Genomic DNA, 22,430 nt, shown 5'->3' with positions numbered 1-22,430 from the left:
CTCGGGGCAAAGAGAGCTTTGACAGGGAGAGGAAATAGGACTGTGTCTGCTGTACATTGAGCCCAAGGAAAGGCAGGAGTGGGGGAGCAGGCACGCAGCAGAGAAGGAAACTGAGCCTGGATAGGCAGAGGGAGTTGCTGACTCCTCCAAACTTGAGTCTCCTGACATTTCTGCTGTGCCCCAAACCACCTACATCATTAGCAGGGTCCAGCGCAAAATGAAAATGCAGGGGCCCTCGTTCAGAAAGAAAGAAAACTGGAATTTCCTGGTGGTCCAGTGGTTAGAATTCCATGATTTCACTGCCAAGGGCACCGGTTCAATCCCTGGTTGGGGAACTAAGATCCCATAAGCCCCGCGATGTGGCGAAAAAGAAAAAGAAAAAAGATTAAAAGGCACTAAAAAATACAGTTTTTCCTTTTGTCCTCTCTTGACCTGTCTGGGTGGCTTTTATTTGCTGTTTAATGTTATGCTCTCTCATGCACAGGGATACTCAAGAGGTGAGTGTAGACACTCACAGGTGCCTGGGGGCCCCGCTCCTCAACTTGGCCCCCAAACCCAGCAGCCACATGCTACTAGCTTCCCCCTCCCACCAGCTGCCAGACCTGGGCACTGTGCCATGACTGAGAGCAAGAAAGCTGGGCGCCATGCATCCACCCTTCCCACTGCCTGCTGTCCCAACCCCCTGGGCAGGCAGGCGACTCCCAAGAGTACTGCAGCCTCTGCATCAAAATGCCTTAGGTCCCTGGATGGCTGGGTGAGAGATCTGCTTATCTGAGTCACCCACCGAATGCACTGCAGCCCTGACAGCCCCTGGCGGGGACACTTGCTCTGCCCTGAGACACTGAGATCTATGACTCTGACCCCAACTCTCCCGGCACCCAGGCCCCTGCTTGGGGAAAGAGTAGCTCTCCGTGGGCACGTACAGGGAGGAGGAAGCTGGGTGGGGCCAGGGAGCCAGAGGGCAGGAAAGCGGAGGCCAAGAGCCCATCCTGGAAGGGAGGGAAAGGGAGCTTTGTAGAGCAGAGGCTTCCAGCGATGGCTCAGGCCATGTGGACAGCACCACGCGTAAACCAAGGTCCCAGGCCCCGGCACATGCTCCACTGTCCATCAGGCGGCACTTACAAAGCACAGATACGAAGATGAAATCATTCAGCATTGAGATCATTCATCCCAAATCCAGGGACTGGTGCTAAAGATGAAGCTCCAATACTTTGGCCACCTGATGTAAACAGCCGACTCATTGGAAAAGACCCTGAGGCTGGGAAAGATTGACGGCGAAAGAAGAGGACAGCAGAGGATGAGATGGTTGGATAGCATCACTGTTTCAATGGACATGAACTTGGGCAAAGTCTGGGAGGTAGTGAGGGACAGAGAGATCTGGTGTGCTGCAGTCCATGGGGTCACAAAGAGTTGGACACAATTTAGCAACTGAACAACAACACCACCACCCCAAACCTGGGGCTTTTCAGAGCACAGGTCGCAGCCCTGACCACAGCACATAGACCTCCAGCATTTCTCCAGGACCTGCTCTCTCTCTGCCAGACCCTAGGGAATGGGGAGGTGTCTAGCCGAGGGATGAGCTAGGTCTGGTCCATCACCTCCCTGTTCTCATGCCAGGCCCTGGAAGCAACTCACCTGGATGGTTTAAAAGATGCTGATATCAAGCAATATTTCATTACCAGAAAGGAAATAGGATTTGTAGCCTGGGCAAGATTTCAGTGGGCATAATGCCTGGTGGGGGAGTGGAGCTGGGGCAGTAAGACTGGGGGCAGGGGTGGTGGAGCAGTGGTGTAGGGGTGGAAAGAAGCCAGGAGGGGGTGTCACTGAGATGCTGGTACAGATTCACACTGGTGTCACCTGGGCAGAAGGAAGACTGTTAGAAAGGGAGGTCAGAGCTCCCCTCACCATGTGGGCTCAGTGGTGGAAACCAGAAAGGCTCCCTCTGGGCTGCAGGGGCTTTGTGGTCTGCCCAGTGCTGACCCACCTGCTAGGTCACTGAGATCTCACACCTGGGCAGAAAAGGCCACCTTCACAGATAAAGAGACAGGCTCAGAAGGAGAAAGTCACTAACCCGATTTCAGATCTGGTCCCTTTCAATGCCCCACACCTGATGGAGGCTCTCCCATGACCTCTGCCTCCTACTGGGGGCAGGAAGGCTTTCTATTTTTTTTTTTTTTAATTTACTTATTTATTTGGCTGCATCAGGTCTTTGTTGCAGCAGGCAGGATCTTTTTCTCTCTCTCTCTCTTAGTTGTGGCCTGCATTGGAAAAGATCCTGATGATGGGAAAGATTGAAGGCTGGAGGTGAAAGGGACGATGGAGGATGAGATGGTTGGATGGCATCACCGACTCAATGGACTTGAGCTTGAGCAAGCTCTGGGAGATGGTGATGGACAGGGAAGCCTGGCATGCTGCAGCCCATGGGACCTCAAAGAGTCAGACACGACTGAGCGACTGAACAACAACAAATGCAGGATCTTTAGTTGTGGCAGGTGAGATCTGGCTCCCCGACCAAGGATGGAACTCAGGTCCCCTGCACTGGGAGCGTGAAATCTTAGCTACTGGACCACCGGGGAAGTCCCAGAAAGGGGCTTTCTAGAGCAGAGGCTTCCGGCGATGCCTCAGGCCATGTGGACAGTGCTTCCTGAATTGGGGTGTCAGGGGTTGAAGAGGGGTGAGCAGGGGGGCATGGAGAAGGGGCTGTCTGTCAGGAGCGCTGGGGAGAAGCACCCAGAAGCTGGAGCCGACCTTCAGGGTTACTGAAGCTTGCATGCCTGAGCCCGGTGTCCGAGGGGCCTGGTAAGGCCACGAACCTGGACAAGAAGGAGCTTGCTGTGTGACAAGAGAGGTGTGGAGCCCGAGCAGCGGGAAGCTGGCCTTCCCTGCCCAGCCGCTGACTCTTGGCTCGGCTCTGTCTTCCCTTGCAGCCGCCAGCAGGCGTGCAGAGGAGTTGGAGGCAGTGAAGCCAGCTTCCTGATTAGCGGGCTCCCAGGACGAGGGTGATTAACCAGATGTGCAGCTGTCTCTGCCTCTGTCTAAATGAGACCCCACTTGGCCTAAGATTTCCAGGGCCCCTGGGCCCAACAGCCTCGCCTTGGCTAGAGTTTTCTTCAAATGCAGAAGCTGCCAGTAACCACTACACACATGACAGGCTACACAGGGAGGGCTGGGTACTGGGAGGGCTGGTCCTCTGTCACCCACGAGTCCTGCCTGTCCCAACCTCACACACGCATCTCAGCTCTGTCATCTCCTCCAAGAAGATGCTGCTACAGTGTATTCTGCTCATGATTCCTGAGTGATTTTATATTTCCTCTTTCCAATCCCCCTCCATCAAACTGTGCGTTCCCCAAGAGCAAGAGGAGCAAAGTGGGCGGGCAAGAAAAGACACGCAATCACCAAATACCTGAATTGGGAGGATGGCGTGGCCGCTGGGGAAGCCATTCAGGCAGATGGGCCTTGGGGAAGAAGGAATCAGGAATTCAGCTTCTAACATGTCAGAAAAGTATCTAGGAAGACCCCATGGAGCAGGAATATGAGCAGCTGAAGACCCATGATCTGCCAAGACTTGGGGGTCTGAACCAGGTTCTGCCAGCCTGGGAACTCAACTCTTGAAGTAGGGCTGAGAAGGAAAAAACCACACACCTCCCTCCCTGCTCAGGGTGCTCCCCAGACACTGAGCCTCTGCTGAGCTGCAAGGTCAAGATTCGCCCTCCGGACTTCCCTGGTGGGCCAGTGCCTAAGAATCCACCTGCCAATTCAGGGGACACAGGTTCGATCCAGGTCCAGGAAGATCCTAGAGCAAGTAAGCCCGTGCACTGCACAGCCACGGAGCCCACGTGCAGCAACTCCCGAAGCCTGCGAGCCCTAGAACCTGTGCCCCACGACGAAAGAAGTCACCAAAATGAGAAGCCTACGCACCACAGCTGGAGAGCAGGCCCTGCTCCCTGCAGCTGGAGAAAGCCCACCTGCAGCAGTGGAGACCCAGCACAGCCAAGAAGAAATAAATTTTTAAAGAAAAGATTCACTCTCATTACCTCTCACCTGGTCCATCACAATGCCCTCTACTCTCATTCCTGGTCCCTCCTGTTATCCTCTACACTACCTTCTAGAATGATCTTTCTAAAATATGGCTTGTCACTCCCACTTAAACTACTCCATGGGTCCCCAGGGATACTCTTGAGAGGGCTGCAACTCCTCACCCTGATGCTCAGGGTTTCATCTTCAACATCCCCACGCCTACCTCTTCTCTCAGACCGCTGGACTCCTTTGGCCACCACTCAGCCCAATATTCGGAGAAGGCAATGGCCCCTCACTCCAGTACTCTTGCCTGGAAAATCCCATGGACAGAGGAGCCTGGTGGGCTGCAGTCCATGAGGTCGCAAAGAGTCAGACACGACTGAGCGACTTCACTTTCACTTTTCACTTTCATGCATTGGAGAAAGAAGTGGCAACCCACTCCAGTGTTCTTGCCTGGAGAATCTCAGGGACGGGGGAGCCTGGTGGGCTGCCATCTGTGGGGTCGCACAGAGTCGGACATGACTGAAGCAGCTTAGCAGCAGCAGCCCAATATCTAGCACCCCAACTTTCATCAAGGTGAACTCTGTGCAGCTCCCCGAACTTCCCTGCCTTCTCGTGCCTCCCGCCGCATCTTTACACCTGCCATCCCCTCCTCCTGCTGCAGCCTCATGGGTCTGTCCAGAGTCCCGAGAGGCCTCCTTCATGCCTCATGTCTCAGCTCTGGCTCTATGTCCTTCTCTGATCCCTCTGGACCTTGTTCTCACTCTTGTTAGGGTAATTAGCTCATTGGCCTGTAACCGCCCCACCCCCAAGTCTGGGAGCCAGTCAATTCTGAGTCTATTTCTGAGTCATCACTGTGTCCCCAGCATTGACCGGCACAGGGTCCGACACAGAATAAGTCACAGTACATGTGTTCTGAATGCATAAATGATGGAAGGAGGGCATGAATGCGTGATGAGGCCCTCACTGCTTCAGGTGCAGAAAGGGAGGCAGAGTACCCACCCAGAAAGGCACACAGGTCAGTACTACACCGGTGGCCCAAGCAAGCTATGCTGGGCAACTGGGAGGTGGTCTGGGAGAGACTGGGCCATCAGGGAGGTTCACTGGGGAAGGGTACAGAATTATAAGAGCTGGAGAGGAAACGGGGGGAAAAACAGACAAGCTCAAGTGGGCTTGAGAGTCAGCAAGCAGCCCCTGGGCATTTGGCTGGAACTCAGTGTGAACAGAAGAGGGAGGTATGGCCTGGAAGTCATGGATACCAGAGTAGAGATGACCTTGAGACTGCCAGATCTAGCCATGACCTGACAGTCCCAGTGTTCATGGCATCCTTCATGATAGCCATTGCAGGGCTGTCTGACTCCAGCAGGGATCATGACAATAGACAACGACAATTGTTAGAAGAAAGGGTAGAATCAGGATGGGCTTACATGCCAGGCCAGGGGGACTTATACTTCCTTCTGTCTATTTTAGAAGCATCAGAGTAGGATTGGCTAAAGTTGGTCAACTGCCAAACTGATCTAGCCTTTTTCTCCTGTCCCAAACCCCCAGAAAATAACATTAACCATTTTATGTGAGTTAATCTTTAGTAGCATCCCTAGTGGTTCAGATGGTAAAGAATCTGACTGCAGTGAAGGAGATCCAGGTTCAGTCCCTGGGTTGGGAAGATCCCCTGGAGAAGGGAATGGATACCCACTCCATTATTCTTGCCTGAAGAATTCCATGGACAGAGGAGTCTGGCAGGCTACAGTCCATAGGAGTCGCAAAGAGTCAGACATGACTGAGTGACTAACACTTTGACTTTTTCATTTTTCACAGCACTGTAAAATAGGAAAGGATGTCCTGGCATATCAGAGACTGTGAGGCACCCCTAAAAGGCAGGACATAGAGGGATCGGATGGAGGGCAGCAGGGCTAGCTACAGAATTTGCAAGACCCAGGCCAAATGAACATACAGGGTTTTTGTTTAAAATGATTAAGAATTTCAAGATGGCAACAGCAGAGCATAAACTCTAGTGTGAGACCCTTTTCTGTGTAGAGCCTTTGTGTGACTGTGAAGGTCAAATGTCCATAAAACCAAGCCATGTGAAAGGAAACCATAACCTCAATCCTGCAAAGGGAAGTCTGGAGCCAAAGGTGGAGGCAGCTCAGAGGGACTGGCAGGGTCACAGGTGGAAAACACAGAAGCAAAAGACGGTTTTGCCACTGTCTGGGCTTCCATGGGAGAGAAGCCAGGTGATTGGAATGCCCCCTCACCCCACTCACCAGCCCCTGCTTTCATACGCAGAGGCATCCATGCCCAGGTGTGAGAAGGGCCGAGTTTGAGGGACAGGACAGCTTGGGAGGCTGAAAATACCCAAGAGGAGCAAAATACCCAGAGACTAATGGTTCAACTCACCCAGAAGCAGCTCCGACCCTCCCCAATAATAAGATGGTGGAAGCTTGCAGTAAACAGACATATCACACCACTCAGAGAGAGGCTAAGGGGGAACTGCAAACACAAAGCAGAGTGTGTATCCAAATATGAACAAATATTAGAGGAAAACCAACAGTGTAGAAGAAAGATGGCAAACTCAATGACTGAAGGAAGTAGAGTACAGGAAAATGGATCTGTGGGTTCCTTCAACCAACTTAGTATCATAATCATAAATGGCTCTGAAATTTAGCAAGCACCAGAATCTCCCAAAGGGCTAGCAAACTGATTCTGAGACCTACTGATCCTGATTCAATAAGTCCAAAGTTCATATTTCTGACAGCTTCCAAGTGATGCTAATTTCGTGGGTCCAGGGACCACTCTTTAAGAACTACATATCTAGAAATGAGGTTATAAACTAGAGTCAGAAGGTAAGTAGTAGGGAAAAAACATAGCTCTCTGGAAAGCTGGAGGCAGAGAAATTGATCAAGGACACCTAGACAACGACTGCTCCCTTTGTCTCAATGAGAATGTGGCCTTGATGACACAAAGTTTGTTTCAAAATAAGAAGGGCCCTGATTGTAAAGAGTCTCTTGAGTGACAGTTCATAGACTATTAGTATAAATTAATCTGGAAGAGATTTGTAAACCCTGAACATAAAAGATTAGTGACATGGCAAGATCCAAGTGGAATTTATCCCAGGAATGAAACATTGTTCGATACATGAAAATCAATCAATGTAATACACTGAAGGACAAAATATTGTATTACAATCGTTATAATATAATAAAGGATAAAAACCACATGATCACCACAATAGATGCAGAAAAAGCATTTGGCAAAATCTAACATCCTTTACAAAACCACTCAAGAAACCAGTAATTGGAGGGAATTTCTTCAACAACATAAAAGACTACTACTACAAAAAAAAAAAAAAAAAAAACCCCACAGCTAATATCATATTTAATGATGAAAGAATTAAAAGTTTTCCCCTATGATCAGAAACAAGGTAAGATGTTGGCGCTCATCACTTTATTTATTTTTGCTTCTGATTGTTGCTGGGTCTTTGTTGCTGCATGAGCTTTTCTCTAGTTGCTGTGAGCAGGGGCTACTCGCTAGTTGGTACACAAGCTTCTTATTGCGGTGTCTTCTGTTGTTGCTAAGCATCAGCTCTAGGGCACTTGGGCCTCAGCAGTTGAAGCTGGTGGGCTCAGTAGTTGTGGCTCCCAGGCTCTAGGGCTTGGGGTCAGCACATGTGGCACGTGGGCTTTGCTGCTCCTTGGTATGTGGAATCTTCCCAGATCAGGGATAGAACCTATGTCTCCTGCATTGGCAGGCAGCTTCTTTACCACTGAGCCATGAGAGAAGCCTGGTTCTTATTTATCACTTCTATTCAGTATTATACTGGAGAATCTAGTCAGGAAAATGAGACAAGGAAAGGGAATAAAAAGCATCCAGATTGGATAAGAAGAAGTGAAACTACCTCTATTTGGAGGCAGAATAAATAGAAAATCCTAAGGAATCGCCCCAAAATAAAACCAATAAATGAGTTCAGCAAAGAGGAAGGATACAATACCAGTTTACAAAAATAAATCGTATGTCTATACACTTGCAATAAGCAATCTATTTTGATTATAACAGCATCAAAAAGAATAAAACATTTAGGAATAAATTTAATAAGTGTAAGACTTGTACACTGAAAACTATATGTAAAACATAATTAAAATAAATTAAAGAAGACCTAAATAAATGGAAAGACTTTCCACATTCATGCATTAAAGACTAATATTGTTAATCTAGCAATACTTCCAAAATTGATCTACAAGATTCAACAACAATCCCTATCAAAATTGCAGGTGTATTTTTTGCAGAAATTGGTTCTAAAATTCATATGGAAATGTGAGGAACACAGAAGAACCAAACAAACTTGCAAGAAAAGAACTTGCAAAATAAAAAAAGTTGCTGGACTCCCACTATCTGATTTCAAACTTACTATAAGTGTGCAGTAATCAAGACTCTGTGATACTGGCATAAAGATAGACATGTATATCAGTGGAATAGAAGTGAAAGTCAAAAAATAAATCCATATGTTTATGATCAATTGATTTTTGACAAGGGTACCAAGATAATTAAATGGAGAAAAGAATAATTTTTTTTCAATAAATATTGCTAGTACCACTGGTTACCCACATGCAAAAGAATGAAGTTGAATCCCTACCTCACACCATACACAAAAATTAACTCAAAGTGGATCAAAGGCCTAAATATAAAAGTTGAAACCATGAAACTCTTAAGAGAAAACATGGAATAAATTTTTCAGGATCTTGCATTAGCCAATAGCTTTTTAAATATGGCAACAAAAGCACAAACAATAAAATAAAAGATAAATAAATTGGACTTCCTAAAAATTTTAAAATTTGTGCTCCAAAGGACATTAATAAGAAAGTGAAAATACAATCCACAGAATGAGAAATATATGTAAATTATATAACTCATAAGGGTATAGCATCCAGAATATATAAAGAACTCTTACAGCTCTACAATAAAAAGACAACCCAATGTTTTTTCGGCCACACTGCACAGCATGTGAGATCTTAGTTCCTAAACCAGGGATCAAGCTGGTTTCCTCTGCAATGGAAAGATGATGCCCTAACCACTCAACTGCCAGGGATTTCTCAAGACAATCCAATTTTTAAATAAGCAAAAGATTTGAATATATATTTCTTTAAAGAAGATGAATAATGACCAATAAGCACATGAAAAGAAGCTCAACATCATTAGTTGTTAGGGAGGTGCAAATCAAAACCACAAGTATGTGCCACTTCCCCCCACTAGGATGACGGTAACCCAAAAGACAGACAGTAACGAGTGCTGGCAAGAATGTAGAGAAATTCGAACTCTTGGTAGGAATGTGAAGTGGTGCAGCCACTTTGGAAAAGGTTTGTCAGTTCTCCCAAAAGTTACCACACGATACAGCAACTCTACTCATATATATATATATATATATATATATATACTCATATATATATATATATATAAAGAAAATATGTTTGCACAAAAAGTTGTACACAAAAAATTTTACAGCATTTTTTATGATAGCCAAGAAGTGGAAACAACCCAACGTCCATTGACTGATGAATGGATAACCAATATGTGATATACCCGTGTGTGTGTTAGCCGCTCAGCCATGTCTGACACTTTGCGACCCCATGGACTGTAGCCCGCCAGGCTCCTCTGTCCATGGGATTTTCCAGGCAAGAATACTGGAGTGGGTTGCCATTTCCTTCTCCAGGGCATCTTCCCGACCAAGGAATTGAACTCAGGTCTCTGGCAGTGCAGGCAGATGCTTTACTCTCTGAGCCACCGGGGAAGCCACCTGATATACCCATACTATAGAATATTATTCACCCTCAAAGTGGAATGAAGTACTGATTCAATGTACAACATGGAAGGATCTTAAAAACATTATGCTAGATAAGACATCAGACACACAAAAAAACACATTGTCTGACTGCATGTATACGAGATTCCAGGGCCCTGGGGGTAGAAAAGTGGGGAGTGACTGCTCATGGATATGGGGTTTTTTGTGGGGGAGGGAAGGGGGGTGACAAAAATATTCTGGAACCAGATAATAGTGATAATTGCATACCTTCAATACTATATTAAAAACCAAAAAATTGTGCACTTTAAAGGGATGAATTTTATGATATGTGAATTGTGTCTCAGTTAAAAAAAGAACTTGGCAAGACTGCTTTACTTGGACAATGTTAATGACAGCTGTGTGCTTCCTTAGACAATTAGAACCAAACTCGCTCCTGCTCTGTGTTATAATCTCACTTATGGATCTTTGGCTAATTAATCCAGTCTGACGTGTGAGCGGTTTATTTCTATCCTCCTCTGACCTACCAGAAAACTCTGAAACTGAAAAGAACAAGGAGATAGATGCTCTAAACAGCAGAGAATGAGTCCAAGGCATTCATATCAGATTATTATGAAAGAGAATCAACCAGAGTGCATGAAAATGAAAAGATGATTGCTTTAAAAAAAAAAAAAAGCACACACACTACATAGAAGAGTTAATCAGAAGAAAGGAAATAGCCAAAGAAGAGAAAAATTCATGCACTGATGGTTAGCTGGAACCAGACTGCTCCAGAACCCAGCAAAGACCAGAAAATAAGAATAGACAGGGAAAGTGGAGACATGGTTCCAGCATCTACCTAATGGAAGTTTTGGAAGGAAAAAATACAGAGAAAGAAAGAGTTGAAGAGATAATCGAAAGAAAATGTCACAGTAATAAAAAAAAGAGGACACCAAGTTCAGACACGGCAAAGAACAAAACCTCATCTGCAAACTTGGTTGTGAGTTTAGAATGCAAAGAATAAAGCTTTTAAAAACTGAGTTTCAACAAGAAGGAAAAATAGATTACTCACAAATTTGCCTCAGACGTCTCACCAACAACACCAAATTCAAGAAGGCCATGAGGAATGTCTTCAAAGATAGTTTGGAATATGATTATGGATGCAGGCAAACTTGCCAAATGAATGCACGCTGAGGAATGCAAAGACTTAGAAAATGATCGTCAGCAGTTCCTACTTGAAAGAATGTCTTGAGATGTTTCAGTTAACAGATGAAGTAAATCCAAAAGGAAGTCGTGGAATTTAGGAAGCAGAAGTAAAAACTATACACTAAAAAGGATGAATTTACCTAATGTAAATCATCCCTCAGTACACTTGGCTGAGAAGAACGAGGAGGAAGGGGGAGGGAAAAGGATGAGAAGAGAAGAGGGGAGATCAAAGCCCGGATCACTCTCGCCACTCAGCATCTATCTGAAGATCCTGTGCAATGCAACTGAGTAAGAAAAATAAGTAAGCTGGCTAAATATTGGCAAGGATATAACTGCTGAGATTTGTAAACAATCTGACACTCTCCCTAAAAAAAAAAAAAAAAACAAGAGAGTCAACTGACAAATTATTAGAGCTAATATGAAAATTCAGCCAAGTGGTAGGAATTTAAGAGACAAATATTTCAAATCTATAGCAGATGAATTATTTATATCCATACAATAGGTAAAGAATTCCTAGAAACCAATAACCTGGCTTTAGTCCCTGGGTTGGGAAGATTCCCTGGAGAAAGGAATGGCTACCCACTGTAATATTCTGGCCTGGAGAATTGCATGGACTCTATAGTCCATGGGGTTGCAAAGAGCTGGACATCACTGAGCAACTTTCGCTTTCACTTTTAAGAATAAAAAGACAATTCAATAGGAGATGAACAAAAGCCGTAATTAAGAAACAGAAAAAAGAAAATAGTCAACACACCTATGAAAAAATGACCACTCTCACTAGCCATCAGGTCAGGTCAGGTCAGTCGCTCAGTCGTGTCTGACTCTTTGCGATCCCATGAATCGCAGCACACCAGGCCTCCCTGTCCATCACCATCTCCTGGAGTTCACTCAGACTCACATCCATCAAGTCCGTGATGCCATCAAGCCATCTCATCCTGGGTCATCCCCTTCTCCTCCTGCCCCCATCAAGGAAGCACAAATCAGAACAAGAAAATGTCTTCGCCTGTCAATCAGGTACAATCTTAATGTTTGATAAGATTAAGTCTGGTGAGCTTGTGGGAGAAGAGGTTCACCTGATCCACAGTTGGAATGGATATACATTAACATGGCTCTTTTAGAAAACTGTTAAGCAGTATCTATTACAAGTATCCACTGCTTATACTCCATGCATGGATCATTGTTTTAATGGTGAAAAATCCCAATGTCTATCACTGCACAGTGGTTAAATAAATTATGGTACATCTACAGTAGAGAATGCTATAATGTGGGTAAAAATAACAAGTCCCCCAAAAGAGTCAGTCTCAAAGACAGAAAGAACAACAAGGTCCTACTTTATAGCACAGGAAACTATATTCAGTATTCTGTGACAAGCCATAATGGGAAAGAATATATATATACATAACTGAGTCACCTTTCTGAACAGAAGAAATTAACACATTTTAAATCAACTATACTTCAATAATTTTTTTAAAAAAAAAAGCAAAATTCCTCTGGGGAAGCAGAAAGAAAAAAAAAGGCCATCCACAGACAGTGGGAGAAAACACTCATACATGAGTAATTAAAACTCTAAGCCCTTGCTACCTATGAGTGTAGGGTCTAAATTTACACCACTCATGTAGAATGGAAACAAACCTGTAAATTCAGCATATAAATGTCCAAGATCAGTGAGACCCTCAGGTGCAGCAGAAACACAAGATCAATCTCTAGAAGGACATTTTCAAAAGCTGGGGGACACAAGAGTCCCATACAAAAGAAAAGGGTGGGGTGCTGACCAGGATGAGTTCACAGTTAAAAATGAAGAAGCAAAACTCATGGGAGACAGATAGCATGCATGCAGATACACACACACACACACACACACACACACACATACATCATACATGCACACACATGCACCAGAATTAGCACCCTCAAGAACTGGAGATAGCAGAGCAGTCTGAACGTGTCTATGCAACACAGGCTCTAAATGACTGAGAAGATCAAAGACAAGCTATAGAACATAATTAAGGTTCAGAAGGAAGAAGGTCCAAATTCCAAATTCCATTTGGAATTTGCAGTGTGAAGTGGTTTCGGGACATCCAGGTGGAGCAAGTAGGGGGCTCTTGAAAGTATGAGTCTGGAGCCCAAGGGGGAGGTCTTGACTGGAGATGGATTTGGGGGCTATCATCAAGGGTAGCTGTGATTGGCCAGGACGTGAACCATGAGCAGGGGGGTATCTCTGGAGTGAGTCTTGCGTTGAAGGGCAGCAACATTGAAGGAGACAGGGTGAGAGCTTGATCTATACTACCACATTTTTTTTAAATTAGAGGATCATTACAATATTGTGATGGCTTTGCCATACGTCAACGTGAATTGGCATTAGGTATACATATGTTCCCTCCCTCTTGAACCTCCCTCCCACCTCCCTCACCATCCCACCCCTCCTGGTTGTCACAGACCGCTGCGTCATATATCGAACTCCCACTGGCTATCTATTTTGCATATGGTAATGGATATGTTTCAACGCTATTCTCTCACATCATCCCACCCTCTCCTTCCCCCACTGTGTCCAAAATGTCTAAGTCTCCTTTGCTGCCCTGCAAGTAAGGATCGTCAGTGCTATCTTTCTTGATTCCATATGTATGCGTTAATATATGATATTTGTCTTTCTCTTTCCAACTTACTTCTTTCTGTATAGCAGGCTCTAGCTTCATCCGCCTCATTAGAACTGACTCAAATTGGTTCCTTTTTATAGCTGAGTAATATTTCATTGTGTATATGTACCACAACTTCCTTATCCATTCATCTGTCGATGGACATCTAGGTTGCTTCCATGTCCTAGCTATTGTAAACAGTGCTGCAATGAACACAGGGGTGCATGTGTCTTTTTAAATTCTGGTTACCTCAGGTGTACCACCAGTTTTGACTGCAGCCTTTTCCAGAAACTTCCTCTCCCCAAAACAGTCTCCTGAGGCTCTCCCCTCAGGCCCCAGACTCAGCCTGTCTTACTACACTGTTGCCTGGACCATGACCCCCCTCTTCTGCTGTGAGCTCCTACAAGGACCACCAGGCCAGCCTGTTTGTCTTTATTTCCCCACCATCCTGTGTTGAGCCCATGTCTCAGCTCCAAAAGTGACTGTTGGAATGAATGAAATGGGTGTGTGTGCTCTGCCATGTTGTGGGAATTCACATTGTGAGTCCACAGACGGATGGGACTCAGAAGGAATGAAACAGGTTTGGTTTCCTCTTCCTCATCCCCTCCTTCTCCCTCTCTCCTTCCTGCTCCCCGTTTCATACTGAGAGGAAACAGCATCAGTTCTCAGACTCAGGCAAACAACGGCCTTGAATGCAACCTCTCATGAGCTCCACAAAATGTTTGCTAGAACTATATTTGTGCAAGACCTTTCACTCTTCTTCCCCATCCCACATTATAATGACCTGTCACTGAATGCACTTTGCAAGTATCAGCTCATTTAACGCGTACAACTTGTGTGCCAGCCCCATTCTGCAGATGGAGAAACTGAGGCTCGGAGAGGTGATGTGACTTTCCTGGCCACAAAGTCATGGAGCGGCAGGCAGGGCCAAGGTTCAAACCCAGACCTCTTAGCTTCCAGAGCTTCAGTTTCAGCCTCTCCCAGCGACCTCCCTCGGCTTCCTCCTCCCGTGCCCTCCCAGCTCACACTGCTTCTCACTCACCACCTCCTTAGCTCACACTGCGTCTGAGTCACACATTCTTTGGCAGACAAGTACGGGCTGGGATGGGAGGGGATGGCCAGATGGGTGGTGAGTACAAGTCTGGGTTTGTCTTTTCATTGCTCCCAAACACCGTCCTGGGGAAGCACTTGGAGTCCATGACCCCTTCTGGGCTCCTGCCAGGTTGTGGGAATGGAGGAAAGAGCAGACCCAGTGTCTGTCTGCACATGTGTGGCTGGAGAGACAGGGAAATCATCTCTGGACTGGTCTTAGAGACCAGACTCAGAGCCCATCCTTTCTGGAAAGGTGACAGTGGTCCAGGAGGGCCCTGCCTTTAAGACTCCGGGTTGCTTGGACCTGACTTTGCAGGAACTCAGAGCTGCCTTGTTGCTGTTGTTCAGTCAGTAAGTCATGTCCTGCTCTTTGCGATCCCATGAACTGCAGCATGCCAGGCTCCCCTGTCCTTCACTATCTCCCAGAGTTTGCTCAAACTCATGTCCATTGAGTCGATGATGCCATCCAATCATCTCATCCTCTGTAGTGCCCTTCTTCTCCTGTCCTCAATCTTTCCCAGCATCAAGGTCTTTTCCAATGAGTCCGTTCTTTGCACCAGGTGACCAAAGTATTGGAGCTTCAGCTTCAGCACCAGCCCTTCCAATGAATAATCAGGGTTGATCTCCTTTAGGATTGACTGGTTCAATCTCCTTGCTCTCTAAGAACTGCCCAGCTTGGTCCAATTTGGGAGGTGAAGCCCCGGTCTTGGAATCAGGAGACTAGCAATCTGAGGGTGATGCTGCTACTAGCTTTGAAGGACCTTGGGCAAGATTCAGCTTCTCTGAGCCTTGGGTGCTTCATTTGTAAAATGGAACAGTTACCCCAGGCCTGTGCATTTCTCAGGATGGGCCACCTGCTTTGGGGAGGGCTCTGAATGGGGGAAGCATGGATGAGGGCGTGGGTAAGAAAATGAACAGGTGCTGGGGCAAGATGGCCAGCACCAAGATGGTTATTCTCCCGGGCTGAAGCAGGACCATTTCACTGAATACCTCCTGATTGGTAGCCCGGCGCAGACCATGACTGAGAAATAATGGGGTCAAGAGAGAAAGGAAAAGAGGAGGTGGGAACGAGAGTAAAAGGAGTGATATACGGGGGGCTGGAGGGGTGGGAAAAGCTAGAAGCAGAGGCACCCTGGCTCCCAGATAGGGCTCTGGCCCCAGCTCTGCTGTTCACTCCTGTGTGACCATAATCAACTACAGCACCGCTCTGAGCCTCAGGTTCTCCTAAGTCATCCAAGATTTTATGAACTTCTTGGTTCCATCCTTCACTTGCCTTTCAAAGCCTGGCTCCATAGGTTCAGTGTCAAGAACGCTTCCTTGAGCTTCCTCTCCTGCCTCCTTCTAAAATTCCACCTCTCCCCTCTGACCCAATAATCCTCAGATTAAGGGTTGACCCCCGCCCCCATGTTCTGACTTACATTGCATCACATATCACAACACAGAAGCCTCCGTTAAATCACCTTTGGTCCCTCCTGCAGGTATGTGTGCTAAGTCGCTTCAGTCATGGCTGACTGCGCAACCCTATAGACTACAGCCTGCCAGGCTCCTCCGTCCATGGGATTCTCCAGGCAAGAATACTGCAGTGGGTTGCCGTGCCCTCCTCCAGGGGATCTTCCCGACCCAGGGATCAAACCCAGGTCTTTTATATCTCCTGCACTGGCAGGCGGGCTCTTTACCTCCTGGGGAGCACTTGGTCCTTCCTACCAAGCACATATGCATGGTAGCTGCTCAACAAATATTCTGCTCATGGTGCTAAATGGTCAAATGGACAGGAGGGGTGGATGCCTGAAAAGATATGCCTGCTTTGCCTGCTGATTAAGCTCCTGGTCAAAACTCCCCTCCGTAAAAAGGCTCTGGACTTATCCTCAGCCCCCTCCTTCTTCAACAATTCAACCAAAGGAAGCGACAACTCCAACTGCTGCTCTTCTCCCCTGCCCATTCTCAAAGGCTCCTCCAGTGGTTACCCTACCTTACTGGAAGATTCCAACAACATAGGCCTGGCAGTCCTAGGAGCTGGGACCCCACCACCTGCCCTTAACTACCCACCCTCCCATATGATCATTCGATGGACAAAGGAAGCCCTGTTGAAGTATCCTAGAGCTTTTCTGCCACAGAAAATCCTGCAGAAGTCCCCATGAGCATTCCTGCAGGTCACAGATTTCAAAGGTTGTAGGTGAAGTCCCAAGAGAGACAGATGACTCTTAACAGAAAACCCAGGTTCTAGCCCCAAATTGCCATCACTTCAACCCCTCACCACCACTCTCCAAAACACACATAGGTATACACCCAGACCTCAGAGGAGCAGAATCTCACCTTGATGCTCCTCCAGTTTCCCCATGGTCTCCATCTGCTCCACCAGGTCGTTTGAATTCCACTGGCTCATCCCAATCAGGATGGCATTCTTCCCTTCGGCCACCTCCTCTGTGGAAAGAAGCAGAGAGGGGCATGAACAGGCAAGGCTGTGTAGAGGCAGCCCTAACAAAAGCTTATATCTCAAAGGAGTATTTATTTCTTCCTATGAGTTGAAGTAGATTTCAACTATTGAAGGTGTCTGTAGTTACAGACAGGTATAAGACATGCAGAAATTTTTCATTCCAAGAATCCATTGCTGTATCCTACAGGACCTCCATGTTACAGTCAAAGAAAGTAACAAAGAAACAGTCATGAGAGAGACTGAAAACTCACAGAAGGCTGCATTCCTAGCACTAAGAGTGGTATTTCTGGAAAAGTAGTGTGTTTGGGAAGTAAAAGCAAAGCCCTGGAATTCCCCTGGTAGTCCAGGGGTTAAGAATCTGCCTTTCCATGCAGGGGACTCAGGTTTGATCCCTGGTCAGGGAACTAAGATCCCTCATGCTGAGGAGCAACTAAACCCATGCACCAAAACTACAGAGCCCACATGCTCTGGAGCCCGTATGCCATAGCTAGAGAGAAGACCCTGTACCACAATGAAGACCCCACACTGTAGAATGAAGGACCCTATGTGCCACAGGTAAGACCCAATGCAGTAAAAAATAAATATGTCAATTTTTAAAAAGAAAAAGCAAAGCCTTGCCACTGGGTAGCAGTTTTTCTTTCAGTGAATTACTTGACTTCCCTGGGCCTCAGTTTGCCCATCAGTAAAATGGGACTGGCAACATCTAATCATAGAGTTGTTGTGAGGATTAAAGGAGATAATGAATATAAAGGTCTTGGTGCATAGGGGGCTGTTTATACATGTGAGATGTTAAGGACATTTCTTCACACAAGGAGGGAGTTGCCATCAGTATTTGAACATACCAAGATTTGGCTGAGGTCAGAGCAGCTTTGGAATACCTGAGAAAGCAGAAGACTTCTGCCTCTAAGCCGTGAGCTATATGGAAACTTTAACCCACATCTCAACTTTGGAAGAACCTCTTAATGTTTCCAGCCTCCCTTTAGTCTTCCCCTCAACCCTGCCTCTACTCTTGTCCTTTCTTGGCCTGAAAGGATAGGAATTGCTGAATTAGAAGTGATCAGGGGAATTGGTGAGGTCATAGTCCCTGATCACACTGAACACCAGCCCCTGGGTCCTACACATCAACCACACACATCTGGCGCTGTCCCTCATCTCAAACAGGGGCATTTCCTCAAGAATAAACTGCAGGAATGACCCCACCCTCTCTTTGAAAAGTCAAGCCTTCCTGGTAAAGAGCTTTGCGCTTTTTCTCATAGAACATACATTAAAGGGTACTGGGAAGAATCCTCAAGCTCATCATAACCGAGAAAAAATGGGCCTGAGCCGACCCATTTCACTGCCAAAGAACTCCACAGAGCAGATGGAACCAATATGGTGGCTCTGAAGCTTGGGGAGCTGTCCAGAGTTCTGAATCCAGAATCGAGACCCCATTTCAGGCTAGAACACTCCCCCTTCCTGTCTTACTTGACGTGTTTATTTGATCTATTTAATGACATTGATCAAATCTTTACTATGTATTGAGATTGTTATGTGCTTTACAAATATTAATTCATTTCATTCTCATAACAATGCTAAAAGATAAAATTCTTATCATCTCCATTTTATAGACAAGGAGCATGTAATAGCTCAGTAACTTGCTGAAGATCACTGGCTAGAGCCAGGATTTAAACCCAGATATACTATTTCAAGAGTCCTGAAATCCTGCCTTCCTGATGGCTTGCCCTGGACATCCTGTATTGGCAGCCCAAGTGCCACACGCACCCAGACAATTTCCTGAGCCTGGGGTGCTCCATCTGGGCATGGTTTACACGTGTGGGCTGCATTGTGTTCTGGGCAGAACTCTGACTGAGTTTCAGTCCTGAGTTACTCCAAATGAACCTGTGCCTTTACAGATGGCCCTCAACTGTTTCTGTTTTCTTATCTCTTAAGTAGGAATAACACTCTGGTTCCACAACTCTGTCTAGCAAGCTTTCATGAGAACAAATGACATAGTAAACTTGAAAAGTCTACACAAGTCAAAATGCTGTAAACAAATATCAGGTAGCATTACTGTTGGAGAAGCAGGATCACTGGGGGTTTAAGAGTTCTATTCTGGTGTTAGCTTGACTCTTTTCAGTCCTGGATGCACCATCTGCTAGCAATCTGACCTTGGACGGTAACCTAGGCTTCATGAGCCTCATCCATAAAATGATATCATGGTAATGCCCATGTCATAGGATTGCTGTGAGGACTAAATGAGACAATGAAGGTAAAGAGTCAGTAAGCATCAGTAACACACAGTAGGAGCACAGATGTGGATAAAAGCACAGGAGGATGAGGTTCCACCCCTCTCACCACCAGAGCATGTGATGTTCTCCCCTAACACTTGCTCTGCTGCCGTCTGCCCCTATGTCGTTCTGTCCCAGTTCCACAGTGGAGACATCAGGGTCAGCCTGTAACCCACCTTGAGTGCCTATGTCTCCTGGCTCAGTGACCCAATCACGCAGCTCTCTGCTTGTTCATTTAATATTCATCCGACAATGAATGGATTCTTAAGCAGTGTTATATGCCATGTGAGACATGACCTCCATCCTGGAGGAAATCAGTTTAGTGAAAAAAAAAAAACCACACATGGGAAATTGACCGTCAGATGAGCGAGCTGGGGCTCCTGGCCTAGTGCTGGGTATACAGCAGGTGCTAACACATCCTAGCTTCCAGTTCTTCTGCCATGCATGATCCCTATCTCAGGCTGTCTGTGACGCTATCAGAACCCCGAGAGCTCCCAGCTTCTGAGGCTGAGCATGCACCATCCTTGGCATCTTTCCCCCTCTTCCTATTTTATCTACCTGACCCGCCTCCATCTTTTCCTCATGGTCTTCTATCTGTCTTTCTAGGAAATGCATCTCCTTTCAAACTCTCCCCAGGGTCCCCTCTGCTTGATGTCTGGCCCTTCCCCTGATTTCTGTCCCTCTGGGTCCTCATGTTTCTCTGTCTCAGGCTCTCTGTCACGTGTGTCCCTCCCTTTAGGCCTCCATCATGATGACTCTTGGCACCTGATCTGTCTTTATCCCAGAACCTCTCTCCTCTCTCTGAGTGGCTGTGTCTCTCTCTTGTCCTCTCTCCCTCTCTGGGTTTCTCTTTCTCTTTCTGGGTGCCTGCCCCTCAGGATCTTTCTGGCTCTGCAGGTCTCTGACCTCACTCTCTCCTTCTGGGTCACTGTCTCTCTTTCAGCTCTCTCCTGTCCTCTCTTGGTGTGTCTGTTTGTGTATCTGTGTTCGTGTGTGTGTGTGCGCGTGTGCGTGTGTGTCCTCTCCCATCCTGACTGAGTGTTGCTCTCTCTCCCTCTCTGCTTTCTCATATTTTCCCTGGCTCCCTTGCACTCTCTGCACGCTCCCCCCGCAACCCATCCCTGTCTCTCCAGCTGCTCCCCCAGCTTGCAGACAAGCTTTCTCTCCCTCTCTAGGCCAATCTTCTGCCCCTGCTCTCAATACTCAGCCTTAGATCTTCAGTCTAGCAACAATGGGCTTGTCCCCTGAGTGGAAGCAAGAAACACATACACACACACCAACACACACACCAGCACACACACACACACGGAAAGAGCAGCAAAGAAAGCTCCTTTTACAGTCATTTAGACAAACCAGCGAGCCATGTGCCTCAGCCCTGAGCCTCTGCTCTATTTCTCTTCATTGTAGTACAAGCCTCCCAACAGAGGCCATGAGGCCACAAAGGGCTTGTTCAGACAAAATCCTGGTTATTGATTTCGCTTTTCGACTACTGATGACTGCTCCTGGCATGCCAGTTCCCAGCCCCAGTGACCTCTTGTGTGGACACGGGTTTTGCACGTACTTCACCCCTAGTGAGCCCCAGCTCCTGCCCAGTCCAGGTGCCAGGCTCAGCTCAGCCCCCAGCACCATGACCCTGGCCTTGACCCCAGACTGACTCCTCCTCTGGCCAGAGCCTGGATACAGCAGAAGCCTTTCTTCCCACCCTGGGGTTTCTGTGTCTGCTGGACCCTCAGGATTTCAGAGCGGGGTATCTCCTTGCCCTGTGTCAGGCAGGCTTCACCTTCAGCTCATGGAGCCCAGGGCTCGGTCACCTCCCACCATCGGCTGGTCCAGTTCCCTCTATCACTCCTTGCCACAGACCCACATTCCAGTCTTTCCAAGGACCTAGACAAGCCCTGCTCTGAGGCCTCTAGGATACATGATCACTAACCTCCCCGACTGTTGAATGTTTGCCCCATTCCCCCACCTGCACCTATACCATCACCCTCTCTTCATCACATGGGGGTCCCCACTTAGCCCATTTCCAGAAGCCTTTGGGGCAGCTCCTTGGCATCTGCTTCTCTACTTCCACTCCTCCAAAGAAAGGGAGGGTCAGGGGTCAGCGACACACCTATGCTTTACCTCTCCAGGGGCTCCTTGTCCAGCTTCCAACAGCAACATCCTCCACTCCACCCACGAGACAAACCCTGTACCCTTGCCGTGCTCCAGAGGAGGGACCTGGAGCCCCAAGATTCAAGACATGCCGGAGGTCAGACAGTGGCCAGTCAGTGCCCCAACCCTGGGGAGAACTTGGATGCTCTGAACCCAGACAACCTGTACCGCTTTCCTCTGCTCCCAGAGACTCTGAGTTCTGAGTCTCCCTCCTGGACCAGGAGCAGGGGTGCCCAAGGCCACCCCAGGAACATATCCGGAAGGTAGTGGGCCAGTCTGTCCTCACACAGAGCACTAAGCCGGGCCCCCTTGCTGCATCCACCTTCCTACTCACCACTCCGGGAAGAGCCTTGCACTGCTGCTCCCCCTGGCCAGAACACGGCCCCAGATCCCCACATGGCTCATTTCTTGTTATTCCACTCTCAGCTCAAGGCTACATCCTCTGGGGACCTCCTACTCACTAGTCACTCTATCACAGCCCCATATGTTATACTGGGGGGGGGGTGCCTCCATGTTTCTAACAGCATTTGACACTCAATAAAACACTCATATTTAAAATGTACAATCTGAGAATTCCCTGGCGGTCCAGTGGTTAGGACTTGGAGCTTTCACTGCCAAGGGCCCAGGTTTAATCCTTGGTCAGGGAACTAAGATCCTGTAAGTGGCACAGGATAATCAAAAACAAAAAAAGTACAATTTGACAAGTTTTGACATTTGTGCACAACCAAGAAGCCATCACCCCAATCAAGATAGTGGGCATATATCCATCACGCTCAGAAGCTGTCTCCTATCCCTTTTGACCCCTCCTCCCCACCCCCAGGAGACCATAGATCTGCTCCTGTTGCCATAGACTTGTTTGCATT

The 22,430-nt window shown here is 47.1% G+C and overlaps 1 protein-coding gene across 1 annotated transcript in view; it reads right to left on the bottom strand.

The window, feature by feature from the left end:
- Positions 1 to 22,430, bottom strand: part of PITPNM3 (PITPNM family member 3) — a 94,842-nt gene that overhangs the window by 49,513 nt on the left and 22,899 nt on the right. Inside the window, exon 3 of the mRNA XM_018064454.1 lies at positions 17,029 to 17,136. Coding sequence (XP_017919943.1) covers positions 17,029 to 17,136 — 108 coding nt within the window. The remainder of the gene's footprint in view (positions 1 to 17,028; positions 17,137 to 22,430) is intronic.

This window comes from Capra hircus, chromosome 19 (genome assembly GCF_001704415.2).
Source record: "Capra hircus breed San Clemente chromosome 19, ASM170441v1, whole genome shotgun sequence".
In the NCBI taxonomy this organism is placed as follows: domain Eukaryota; kingdom Metazoa; phylum Chordata; class Mammalia; order Artiodactyla; family Bovidae; genus Capra; species Capra hircus.
Note: the sequence above shows the minus strand (reverse complement) of the source record. Positions and strands in the feature narration are given on the sequence as shown.